General features: G+C 50.7%; 1 protein-coding gene across 6 annotated transcripts in view; it reads left to right on the forward strand.

Moving 5' to 3' along the window:
- Positions 1-12,185, forward strand: part of MYT1 (myelin transcription factor 1) — a 65,504-nt gene that overhangs the window by 25,405 nt on the left and 27,914 nt on the right. For 5 of the 6 annotated variants that reach the window (XM_069802994.1, XM_069803014.1, XM_069803032.1 and 2 more), the window contains exons 3-7: positions 3,470-3,524; positions 5,436-5,466; positions 8,801-8,863; positions 9,641-9,888; positions 10,686-11,561. In XM_069802994.1, the coding sequence (XP_069659095.1) occupies positions 3,470-3,524; positions 5,436-5,466; positions 8,801-8,863; positions 9,641-9,888; positions 10,686-11,561 (1,273 nt within the window). The remainder of the gene's footprint in view (positions 1-3,469; positions 3,525-5,435; positions 5,467-8,800; positions 8,864-9,640; positions 9,889-10,685; positions 11,562-12,185) is intronic. The other variant, XM_069803023.1, reaches the window with a different exon arrangement.

The following is a 12,185-nucleotide window of genomic DNA, read 5'->3' on the forward strand; positions in this document are numbered from 1 at the left end:
CCTGAACCGTCAGTGGCAGAGCATGGAGCTGAATCCTGAAGCGAGACCCAGCACAGGGTCCTTTCCACTGCATTGTCCTGTGGTGTTGGGTTAGGAAACCTGCTAGATGTTTGTTTTGGTTTAATGTGAGAGAAAATCCCGCAATAAGGTGAGGAGGAGCGGAATAAACCTCTGTCTTTTTTAGCTGGACTAACATGCTCTGAGGCTGGCATCTGGTAGCAATAATTTATTTGCAGGTTTCCTTTCAGATTGCTTTGTTTGCCATTCAGAGTTAAAATAATAAGAGTGAAATCCGGATAGCTTCTCAGCCTGGCTATTATGCGAGCAAGAGAGAGAACAAATGAAAATACCCCATCAGTCTCCAAGACTGCAAACATGCACTATGTGACCTGAAATTTCACGTTAAAACGATCTGTCTAGAGGGCTTCTCGCTGAGGAGGTGAACAATAAAGGACAGTGGTTTCATGTAACCTTCATGCATCTGAGCCCGATAACCACGGAGGCTCCAGGAGCACAGTAATGGCCACGTCAGTTCATTTAAGTTGCCTGGGAGGAGCAGGGGCTGAGCTCAGAAATGGATCTTTTTCCTGGTGTTTCTGCACTTTGGTGGGAAATGAAGATTTCTGAGGATGCTGCTGCTGTTGATTTAAGTTGAGAAAAGGAGCATGATGGTAGAAAACAGAGCCTGGGAGTGCAGAGCCCACCCCATCCCTCCGGTGCTGTAAGCAAAACATAAATATGCAGCGGTGGGGCTGCGTCAAGTTCTCTAACCAAGTAACGGGGTATTCCCTGTGGAGAAAAAGTCCCAGTAACTTGGTTTGGGGGTTTGGGTGTTTCAGGTTTTTTTAAAAGCTGCTTTTTACTGTAGGCCAGGCAAGGCAGCTTTTTTGGCTTTTCCACTGTTTGGTCCTTAGCAAGGTTGGGTCCATCCTTGTCTTAAGTGGCTCCTTGTCCCCTTTGCCCACGTGGTGACTGAGTGTGCTCCTGTCTTCCCAGGGCATTTCATCCTGGCTTGAAAGAGGTGTCGAAGGCAAAGGAATTGCTTTATGAGGTGCTATGGTGTAGTGAGGAGCCTGGAGGTTAGCTCAGATGTGATACTTAATTTTTTGAAGACAAATGTGACATGAAATGGGATCTCTCCCATTTGTAGACAAGCAGCTTGAGCCCTTCCCACCTGCCTGTCGTTGAAGGGCAGGTTTAAGGAAATTGAAGTTTTGCTCTGCTTTTCTCTTGTTGTCCCCGCGGGGTCTCAGCCCTACCTCTTTTTGGAAATGAGTGCCACAGCCATCAGCTCCACTGGCTGGTGCTGGCATGTTGCAGGCGGTGCCCATTACGCTGCCCACAGCCTGCCCTCCTCTGCAGCTTTGAATAATTTATCCGCAGGAAACCCATATTGCCAAGGCACCAGCCCAACATGTGCCAATTCCCTGGGAAAACTGTCAAAAAAAAAAAAAAAAAAGAAAGAAAGAAAAAGCCCTCTCTGAAATTCATTTTGGTTGGAGGCAGGCTCCAAGCAATCAAATGTATTAGTCGTATTGTCGGCATGCGGCGGTGGCATTAGCTAGCTCGCTCAGCGCACGCCGACGTTGAAAGGCTCATAAATGTAATGAAGTCCCTTTGACACCTGCTCCTCTCCACACTTTAAACGTGAGCCATTGGTCCGCAGGGAACCGGGGCTTTAAAAATAGAAATTATAGTAATTGTCTGCTGTGTTATTGGGAAGATTGTAATAAACGTGGAGCACGACACTGTGGTGCCACGAGCTGAATGCTGACAGGACGCATAAATTGCTCCAGGTTTTGATTTTTTTTCCTTTTTTTTTTTTTTCCTCCCTCTCCAATGTCCCCATCTAACAAATCACATAAATCGTTGCATGTTAACGCTGCATTTCTGGAGGGTGGCAGTGGGAGGGAGAGAGGCACCGGGGGAAATTCCATCCCTCCCCTTTGAGGTGTTTTCAGCTGGGGTGCCCCATCGGCTGGGGACCTCTGTCCCTTCTCCCTGCCTGCCCAACAGCCTCCCTCTCTCCTTGCCACCTCCAAACCTCGGGAAGGACAAAAGAGGTCCAAACCAAGCAGTGCATCTTTCGAGAGGGATGGGTGAGGACCTCCGGCTCCTTCTCCTGGGGACTGTGAGCAGCAGCCATCAAGAAGGAGTTTCAAGGCGCACACGGGGATGCGGTGGCAGACATCGTGCATCCATCGTCCCCACTGCCACTGGAGCATCATGTGCTTTGCACGTGTGTCCCTTCCTGCTCCTTGAGCAGGGGGAGCAGCCGCTGGTGTGCCCCCTCCTTTTGGCGTGCCAGAGGGTTAGCTGTGGAGATTCCTTATTTTGGGATGGTACGGGAGCTGGTTGCATCCCTCTCCAGCTGGGACTTGTAGAGGATGCTCCAAAGAAAATTTGTTTTTATTATATCAAATCCCACTTGGAAATGGTCCTTTCCCCCCCTTTCCTCTCCTTCTCGTTATCCCAGGAGGAAACGTCCCAGATGGTAACACTGCGATAAAACCCAAATCACCTTGTCCCCAACCTACCAGGCTCTGATCCACATCCCTGCTCACACCCCGATCCTGCGTACCCCCTGGGCATTTTCTGCCAAATACACCTGCCTGCAGGGAGACCATCTGTGTCAAGGGCGAGATGTAAAATCCGCTCTCTGACCACTTTAGCAACTTCACTGACGACTTCAAGGAAATCCCACTTCTATTATTCTGGTTACGTCTTTTCGCCCCGCCGTGGAGGTCCCCCACTTTCGCTGCTCCCACCTCCAGGCACAGCCCAATTTCAAAGCTCCCCCCGACGCCGGGTGCGGGTGCAGAGCCCACGCTGCACTTCAGCCTTCCGCTACCTTGTGGCATGTTGTGATGTTTAATTAATATCAAGCACTTTGAAGTCCCCAATGTTACTTATTCATGCCCGTATTCCCCACAGACCGTCCTGTTTGATGTCCACGTTGCAGGGGTTATTGAGATCCAACCTTCTGTGTCAAATTTAAGCAGAGAGGAGAGGTTGCTCTTTAGGGTACTACACGAAAAGTCGCCCTTCTGGGGCATGAGATCAGCTCGGCTGCATATTCAGAGGTTTCTGAATACATGCGGGCTGCTTACCTAGGGGCTGACAGCACTTCTGCAGTGTAAATCCAGAGAAATCAGTTCTGCCCTTAATAAGTGATCTCTTGGGCACAGCCATTTTCCATCACAGGCCATCATATCTGGGTGTTTGTCCTTCTGCGGTACCCAACCAGCAGAGAGTCCTTGTTGTGTCCCAGGATGTGGAAATTAATTTAAGGTTGCTAAACTTGGGCACTATGGGTTGAACGATAAAATCAATGCAAGAAACCTCTGTCTCAAAAACATGGGAAACCCTGCTGCCCAGGTATTTACACAGAGCAAAAACCACATGAGATTGTCCTTTAACAATAATTTTCTTGTTATCTTTCAACAATTATCTTTTCTTTCCATTCCAGATGAGTTTAGAAAATGACGATAAGAGAGCACGCACGCGATCGAAGTCTATCAGAGGTGAGCAGCTGGTTATCCCGCAGCGCGGGGATGTATAGACCTGAGCTCCCTGCACTTTGCTTGTTCCAAATAGGCTTTGATTTTTCAGGTCCAGGCTTAACCCTTTGAGTTATGCTCACTGCCTTGTCTCTAACCCCACCAAAATTTGTCTACAAACCTGGAAAACTCCCAACCACAAACCTTTACAGGTCCTCATAATATTTAACCCTCATTCCCCACACCCAGGAGAAGGAAAAAAAAAAAAAAAGGCAGAAAAAATAAAGCCCCTTTGCATGCTTTGCTTTAGGGGGATCACAATCACTGGAGCTTCAGATCAGCTCCTGGGGCTTTCATCATGCACACTCTGCCAGCGGCTTTGAAGTTGCACATCTGAGAGAGCCTGGCAGAAGTAGTGCATGCTGGAGAAGCAAATGGGGCCGTCCCCCGGCAGGGACGTGAGGACAAACACCTTGTTAATGCAAAGCTTGATTGCTATTTATTTTCCAACTTGAAAAAAGGATGCAAGGCTTTCTTTGCGTGCTTTCTCTCTGGGAGAAGGCGAGGTGCTCTGATACAGAGCACAGGGTGTCACCTCGGGCGGTCCTACAGCCACACGTGATGGTTACAGACCGGCCTCTCCATTTTGGCAGCTTTTTGTGGCCGTGGATTCTTCCATGAATTGCAAAGGTGGCTGGAAGTTAGGAACAAACAGGGCTGGCTGAAAAAAGTGTAATGGCTGTGGGGACTGCAGCGTCACCCACACAGCTGAGCTGGACCACCTTCCCTCGTCCTAACCCACCTTCCTCCTTGCTCTTCTCAGCATCTGCATCTTTTTAAAAACAAAACCCAGATGCTGCCAACTGTGCTGAATTGAGCTTGGATATTTGGGTTTCATGGCTTTGTTGCATGTACATAAAGGTGCTCATTCAGGTTGCTAATGAGAGTGCCCTGATTCTATTTCTTTTCTCACACCCTGCCTTCCCCACATTTGAATCTGGGTTTCTTGATGTGAGAAGGTAATTTATTGCATACACCCTGGGACTTGCCACTGCCTCCAGTTTGTTGAAGCTTGTGAATCATCCCACCGGGAGCTGGATCCCAGGAAACCCAATTAGCTCAAACAAATTGAGCAAACGTGTTATGGTTTTTAGCCTGGGCAAATTTAGACTTGTGTTGTGGGTTTTTTTCCTCCTGATTATTTGGATTCCTGGCTGGATGTAAGGTTTCAGCAGCGATGCCATGTTGTTGTATGTTGTTACTGTAAGCAGTGAGAAGTCCTCTTATTCACAAGTGGGGATTAATCCCTAAAACCCCTACAAACTATAGTTTACCCTAAAAGCCAAGTAACATATCCCCTACCATGTGTCTGAGCATAGGCAGGGGCTCCCACATCAGTCCGATGTGACAAGGGGAGGACAAAAATGTGGCTGTGCCTGTTGATGTTACAGAGGTAAATGTGGCCATTGCAGCAAAACAGTAGTGAACTTTGCAAAAAGTAACTGAGGAGCATATTTTAAAGGCAAACATAGAGAAGGAAGCATTAGAAAATTCAGTCTTTACTTAAAAGTGTTTGAGTTATATGCATGTATATCAGTATAGCACCATTGACTTTAAAGTCGTCATGTATTTAGAGAGAGAGAGGTTGTCCCTGCTGCTGCAAACATGCACTCACGTGCTTGAAATTAAGGACAGGCACGAGGATTTACGAGGCAGGATTATGATTTACTACAGGCTGGCACGCAGTAAATGGTGGCAGGATAGATCTGCCCTGTCTTTCCCGAACGAGATGCCTGAGGAGGCAATAGAAACCCAGCTGCAGGCAGGAGAGGATCCCCCAGAGAAGGGGAAGGTCTCGGGGGGGTGGTGGGGCACCCCTGTTGTGTTTTTGACCTTGTGTTTGTTTCCATTGCTGCGTCCTGCCCCTTCGCCCAGTGCCCACGGAGCTCATCGGCCAGGAGGTGAGGTAAGGACCCTGCTCCTCCTCGGCGCTGGGAGGGAGGGGAGGCCCCGTGCTGGGACTGGTTTGGATGAAGCCCCGCAGCTCCTTACAGGCTTAGGGACCCGGGTGAGGGGAGCGAACTCATGGGACTAATGGGGTGGGGGGGTCTTGCTGGGGGGGCTTATATTGGTGGGCACCAAGTCCTCGGGGCACCGCTTGGCAACACACAGCAGAGGAACTGCAGGAGTTAAGGGGATGAAAGCACAAGCTCTGGATGGGTCACATTAGACCGAAGACCCTCCGGCCATCCTCTGACCCACCCCAGACCCAAACCCCAGCAAAACCTGATGCCCACATTTTTTGTTGCAGGATCATTAGGGACAATATCCTACTAACTGGAGTTTCTTTTCCATATATTTTACATCCTCTTGTTGCCCCTAAACAATGTTGTGTCACATCACTTCTCATGCCGGACACTCCTCCTTCAGCCCTATGTCCCCTGTTGAGTCACCGAGGTCCTGTTGTCGCTCATTTAGCGGCGCTGGCACGTGAACAGCAGCAGCCAAAAGAGCCGGAGCGAGCCTCTGCAGCCTTCCAGAGCTTCTCATTATAAATAACAGCCTCCCCCATCTCTAAGCTCCCTTTAAACCTTGCACAAGGGCTTACGCAAGAGGTAGGAGTCTTTAACCTGGACAGGCGCTAATAGCAGGGGCTGCCTCTTCTAGCAGCCTCTGTTAGAAAGCTGTGTGTGTCAAAGAGTAATTGGACCTTAACCAACCCAATTTCAGAGCATTTCTGCTCCTCCACTCTCCTATTACTCTGGAGAGACAGGAGGAGCAAGCGGCGGGTATGCCACTTCTCCAACTTTTATTGCTGAACACTTGAGTGGAGGTGGTAATTGGAGCAGGTGACATATATAAGGGGCAGGACAGAGTGCTCCACAAAGCCATCTCTGCAGCTGTCACCTAATTGCCTGAATAACTGGACGATTAATCGACTAATTGGAAGCAGGGCATCGTCTGCATAACAATATGAGGCCCTTTTGTCAAGCATATGAAGGCTGCGGAGAGGGGGAGAGCAGGTCGGTGTGGTGGCTCTTGCGGGGAAGGCGAGCGGCTTTAATAGACCTCGAAGCCCCTTTCCCCTTTTGGGACTCCTGCCAAAAAGACGTGAAACCTCCCCGGAGGAGAGCGGGGACGGGAAAGCCTGGCCCAGAGCATGCCGAGCAGCACCTCTGCACTGGTGCTTTTCCAAGGGATTAAAGCAACACACCAAAGCCAGAGACATCCCAAATCGCCACCTGCTTCAGAAAACCTCGATGCTGAACCACTTGGCTCTTTCTGACTTACTTTTTACTGCAGGTTTCCTTTCACCACATCAAAAAATGGGGTGGGAGGGGGAATCAGCTTTAATTGATTCAGGAAAGCTTATAAAAGCCTGTAACATCTTCATCAGAGCTGCTCTTGTTTCCTACTGAATAAGGCCCTTTTCAGGCACGTCACTGGTAACATAAACACTGCTCTGTCTTTTGGCGTGCAGTCACTTAAAGTGTGTCTGGGGCTGCTCAGTACAGAGCAGCCTCAGTCATGACTGAGGGCAATTAAAATTAAATAGACTTTCAGATCATCAGCAGAGGGAGCAGTGAAGGGGGGGAGCTCCCTCTTCCAATTATGCACGTTAGCGGGATGAGATCTTTTTATATATGACCTCGAGCGCTTTGCTCGCGAAGGGATGCCTCGCTGGCAGGCAAGACCGCAGGCACGGCGGGGCTCGGGCTGCGTGTGCGTGCCGAAAAAGCTGGGAGCCATCCCCCAAGCGATGGCGTTGGGGGATGCTCAGCATCTCAGGTTGAAACCGGGCCACGAGCAAAAGGGACAGCAGGAAGGGGGGACTTTGTCTTGGAGGGCCCAGGAGGTGCAGCTTACACCCACGCCTCATCTAGAAAGCCATGTCCCCTTAGGGGACGTGCTGCCATCATTTGCCCTCTCAGCATTAGCTTTGCTAAGCTAGAGCAAGCCTGTCTCCTCAAGGAAGGATTCCTACTCTCCTGAGAGTTCAGCAGCCCTTTGCTGTCCCGGTTTTGGGTTGAATTATATTCTTTGAACGCAGCGATCTGACTTGTGCACGGTGTTCTGGGGAGTTGAGCCATTAATAACCTGCCGGTGCACCCAGAGCTGCTGCATCCATTAGTGCACTCAGATCCTTCTTATCCTTAGCTTTCTGCAAGGGCTGAGCTCTCTGCTGAGAACAGGAATTCTGAGTCCCTAAAGCCTGACTTGGCATTTGGTACTATTTAATGTTGTCCCGTATCTTTTACTCCAAGAATAACAGGCTGGCCAGATCCCCTCTGGGCTGGTGATGCCTTCTCCCTTTGCACTGTCATCAGGAGATTTCATTAGCACTTCCAACTTCCCGGGCCGAGGGTGATACGGTGCTAAATGAGGTTATTAATCCTACACGACTCCGGAATTCCTCAGACGTCAGGCAAGTCACTTGGGCATCCTATAATCAATGCCATAATCTGGTTTTGCCAGAAAATGTTTGCTTTAATGCTTCTTATCTGGAGCCCTTATAGCTCCTGGAGCTGGGACTAATTACCCCTGCAGGGGAGGCGTGCGGCCCCGCGCCGAGGGATGCAGCAAGCGGGCTGCATCGCTGCAGCCCATGGCAAAGGCAGCAGTGGCTGCGAGCGCTGCCCAGAGCTCCCTGGAAGTCTTTAACTCATCCTATTCTGCAGAGCAGCAGGGACAAATGCAGAGATTTGGTCACCTAAATCCCATCCGTTCCCCCAAAAGTGAGGCTCCAAGGTCCTTTTGAGGATTTTTGTCCCAGTGATCTCCACACAAGGTGCTCTGGATGAAACCTCCTCGAGTCACTCCCAGTCTGCTCTTTCCAAAAAGCCACCCATTTCTTAGAGCAAGGAACCTCAGTCCCCTGACAAGCCATCGAGTAAGTGAAAAGCCCACATTTTCCTCCTGCACCAGTGAAAAAGCAAACTGAAGAGTGGCAGTGGGGAGGCAGAGTGCAGTAGTTGTCTGCTTTTTAAAAGCTTGCTCTTACACATGCAAATCTTTAATTAAACATAATCATAAAACTATAATGAACCGTTCATCTAATTAAATGGGGTGAATGATTTCATTAATTTTTAGCAAACTGCAAGGCTGCTTTCCTGCCCTCCTCCCTTGGAATTCAAAGGGACAGGCTGAACCATTTGAGGGAAATTATTTTCCCTTTTGCGGTTATTTTGTTCCTTGTGCACGGTACCCGTTTAACTGACCATAGTTTATACACTTCTAATTAAAAATGAATTCTCCGAGCCCTATCACTGTTCTTGATGGTTGCTTGTTTCCCTCTCAAGCTGTCCAACCCCAGGCTGTAATGGCTCAGGACACATCCGTGGAAAGTATGCAAGACACAGAAGGTGAGGCTGGGTTGGAGGTAGTGGGGATGGAAAAATACGAGCAAGAAACCCAAAGACAGGCCTGCACTGGAGAGAGGCTGGTTCAGAGCAGCGATCAAACTCACCGGTCCACCAAAGAGCCTCTTTCAGTGTCTCCATCAGTCCGTGAGGGATCCTGGGGGATTTGCTTCACCAGGCTGACAGTAGCCTTCCCACAGACCCCAAACCACGGCAGAAGTACCTGGCTCAGGTGCCTGGGGTTGATGGGAGCTGTTGGCAAGCGGAGATTTTGGTCTGCTCGGTGCCTCTACGGACAGGGAGGGGAAATGAGAGCACACTGGCTGCCCTGGAGGCCATGCCAGCCTTTACTGGTGGTCTTCACCACCCTGTAATGGTGAAAGTGGAGCAGTTGGTGGACATGCCCCAGCGGCCAGTTCTGCATCCCCTGCCTGGTTTCATGGTGGCACTGGTGGCCATCACCAGCAGTGGTACTGGGAGGTGCTGATCCTGCTGCTCCCTGGACAACAACTGCCCGTGGGCCAGACTGCTGGAGCGAGCCCAGCACCCGTGCGCTGACTTGTGAGAAAAGTTGACATAGTTGCACAAAGTCAAGGTCTGAGAGCAGATCTTCTGGCCATGAAGGGTTAAACCAGCTAAAAATCTGGGCCGCTGGATGATTTTTTTTTTTTAGTATTTGTGTATTTGTCCCACTTGCCTTTGCCTAACTGGTTCAGATGCCGTAGCCGTGCCTTTCTCACTTGGCAATGCCTCCTCTCTGCTCCTTGATCCCATCTGCAGTTTACAAAGCTGCCCTCTAGCAAAGAAGAGGAAACTTCAGGATGCGGAGGCCGAACATCTGGTGTCGAAGAGAAAATCCCATCCGCTCAAGCTGGCCTTGGATGAAGGCTACAACGTCGACAGCGATGGCAGCGAGGAGGCCGAGGCGAAGGAAGAATCTGGCTCCGATGAGTCGGAGGGGACGCTGGAGGAGGACGAGGCAGAGGCGGTGGAGCAGGAGGAGACCCGCAGCCCCGAGCCAGCAGAAGGTGCTTTATCATTATTGATTGCAGAGCTGTGTTCTGCAGATGAGTAAAGGGCAGGGAGTGTTAATAACCAGGAGTTATAGCTCCTCTGAATTATGTACAGGATGGGTCCTTCAATTATTATGTTCGGTGGAAGCACAACGGCAAAGCTCTGGTTAAGCTGAGAGGGGATATGCACAGATTGTCTCCGGTGTCTTAAAAATGAGAGCTTTTCCATCAGGGATGCTCCCTGGGGAAAGCCCCGTGCAAAGCACAGAGGAGCTCGCCGCGTGGCTCAGATGGCGGCAGGAAAGGCACCCGGGGTCCCGCATCGGTGCCTCGAGGGGCTCGGCTGGCTTTTTCGGTGCAGGAGCCATCCCCCTGGCCGGATCCGGCCACTATCCCAGAGGAGGAGTGACAGGCAAATGAGCTGGGTGTCCAGCCAGGGTCCTGGCACCGTGTCGCTCCCAGGTTTGGGGAGCGCTGGGAGCGAGGGGGCCAGATGGCTGCTGACAGCGTGAGCCTGGGAAGCCCCACAAAAGCTTCCACGTGGAAATCCCCTTTCTACCTGCCATTCCCAAGTGCAACAAATTAGGCTGCTCCAGGGGTTGAACAGCCAGGATCTAGTTTCAATTAAGCTTAAGTAAGACAAAAAGATGTTTATGAGCTTATATAATTACTTCCTTTTCCTCCTTTTTTCCTTTCCTCTTTTTTTTGTTTCCTCCTTTTTTCTTTTCCTTCTTTTTCTCCTTTTTTTTGTCTTTTCCTTCTTTTCTTTCTTTTCCCCCTTTTCTTTCTTTTCCTCCCCTCCCCCCCCCCAGAGAGAAGCCCAGCAAAATCGACCCATTACGGACAAACCACGGCAACAAGTACGTCTGGGCCCAGCAAGGCCAACTATAGCAGCTATCAAGAAATAATCGCCAACTCTCTCCTAAACCTAGGCCAAATAGCGGAGGAAACCCTCGCCATCGAAGGGCAGCTGCCTGAAGCCGAGCTGCAGGTCTCCAAGCCGCCATCCAACGTCGTGCACCTGGTCCACGAGGATGCGGGAGAGGAGTTGGTGGAGGAGGAGTGCGACAAGGAGATCATCATCCAGACGGAGGACGCGGAGGAGGTCATCGAGGTCACCAGTGAACGCAGCAGTGAGTTGTGTCCGGAGCACCGGGACGAGGTGAACTGCGAGGAGTCCTGCAAACTGCAGAAGGCTGAAGCAGAAGAAGAGGATGAGGAGGAGGAGGAGGAGGAGGAGGAAGATGAGGAGGAGGAGGAGGAAGAGGAGGAAGAAGAGGAGGAGGAAGAGGAAGAAGAAGAGGAGGATGAAGAGGAGGAGGAGATGGCTCCTGAAGTGATTTGTGAAGAAGCTCCTCACACTTCTCAGGACACCCAGAAAAGCCACTGTGAAGGGCAGTTCAGCCCAAAGCCCGAGTACTCGGTCATCGTGGAGGTCCGGTCGGACGATGACAAAGACGATGACGCCCGCTCCCAGAAATCGGCGGTGACCGATGAGTCAGAGATGTATGACATGATGACGAGGGGGAACCTGGGGCTGCTGGAACAAGCCATCGCGCTGAAAGCCGAGCAGGTGAAAATTGTGCGGGAGCCCAGCCGGCTGCCAGGAGAGCACGTAAAGCACTTCCAGGTGGACGAGAAACAGAGCAAACCGCTGGACAGCATCCGAAAGAGCTACTACGGCAAAGGTACGGGGACGAGCCTTTGCGTGTCTCTTTCCTTCCCATTCCCAGTGAAAAAGCCGAACTTGTCTGCTCAGCATCCCATGAAAACTAGGCTGCTGGGGGGTTTCACAGCCCACAGAGGGAATTTAGCCACAAATCCTCCGTGCCCAGAGGGACGGGGACATCCTAGAGGTCAACAGTAAATGCACAAAATGATGGTGTGCTCTACATCTCCGCAGGGGAATTGGCTGGCTAAATTGCCTGTTGGCCTTGAAAATCTCAGTCTGAGCAGCAGGGCTGGTTTAAAATCCAAGTGGGTTTTAAAGCAGTGGTGGGAGTCTGGCCACAGCAACACGAGGGACTTGGCGGGGGCTGTGGAGTCCCCCGGGCACTGAGCCGGGCTGCCTGCTCGGTCACCGTGAGCGGCTCCATGCTCCTAGCTGGGTTAGTTACTCGAATAGCTTTGCTGATTTTAATTTTTGAAACTTCCAGTGTTACAATTCCACCTTCAGGACAAAAACATCCAAACACAAAGGTTTCTCCCTGTTTGACTGGAAAAGCGGTGGGAAGCACCCTCGGCCATTTCTCTCTCCTTTCCACCTCTTCCCCTCCAAATAGGCTAACCTGCTTCCCACCGCTCTTTTCCCA

Source organism: Haliaeetus albicilla, chromosome 2, assembly GCF_947461875.1.
Source record: "Haliaeetus albicilla chromosome 2, bHalAlb1.1, whole genome shotgun sequence".
NCBI lineage: Eukaryota > Metazoa > Chordata > Aves > Accipitriformes > Accipitridae > Haliaeetus > Haliaeetus albicilla.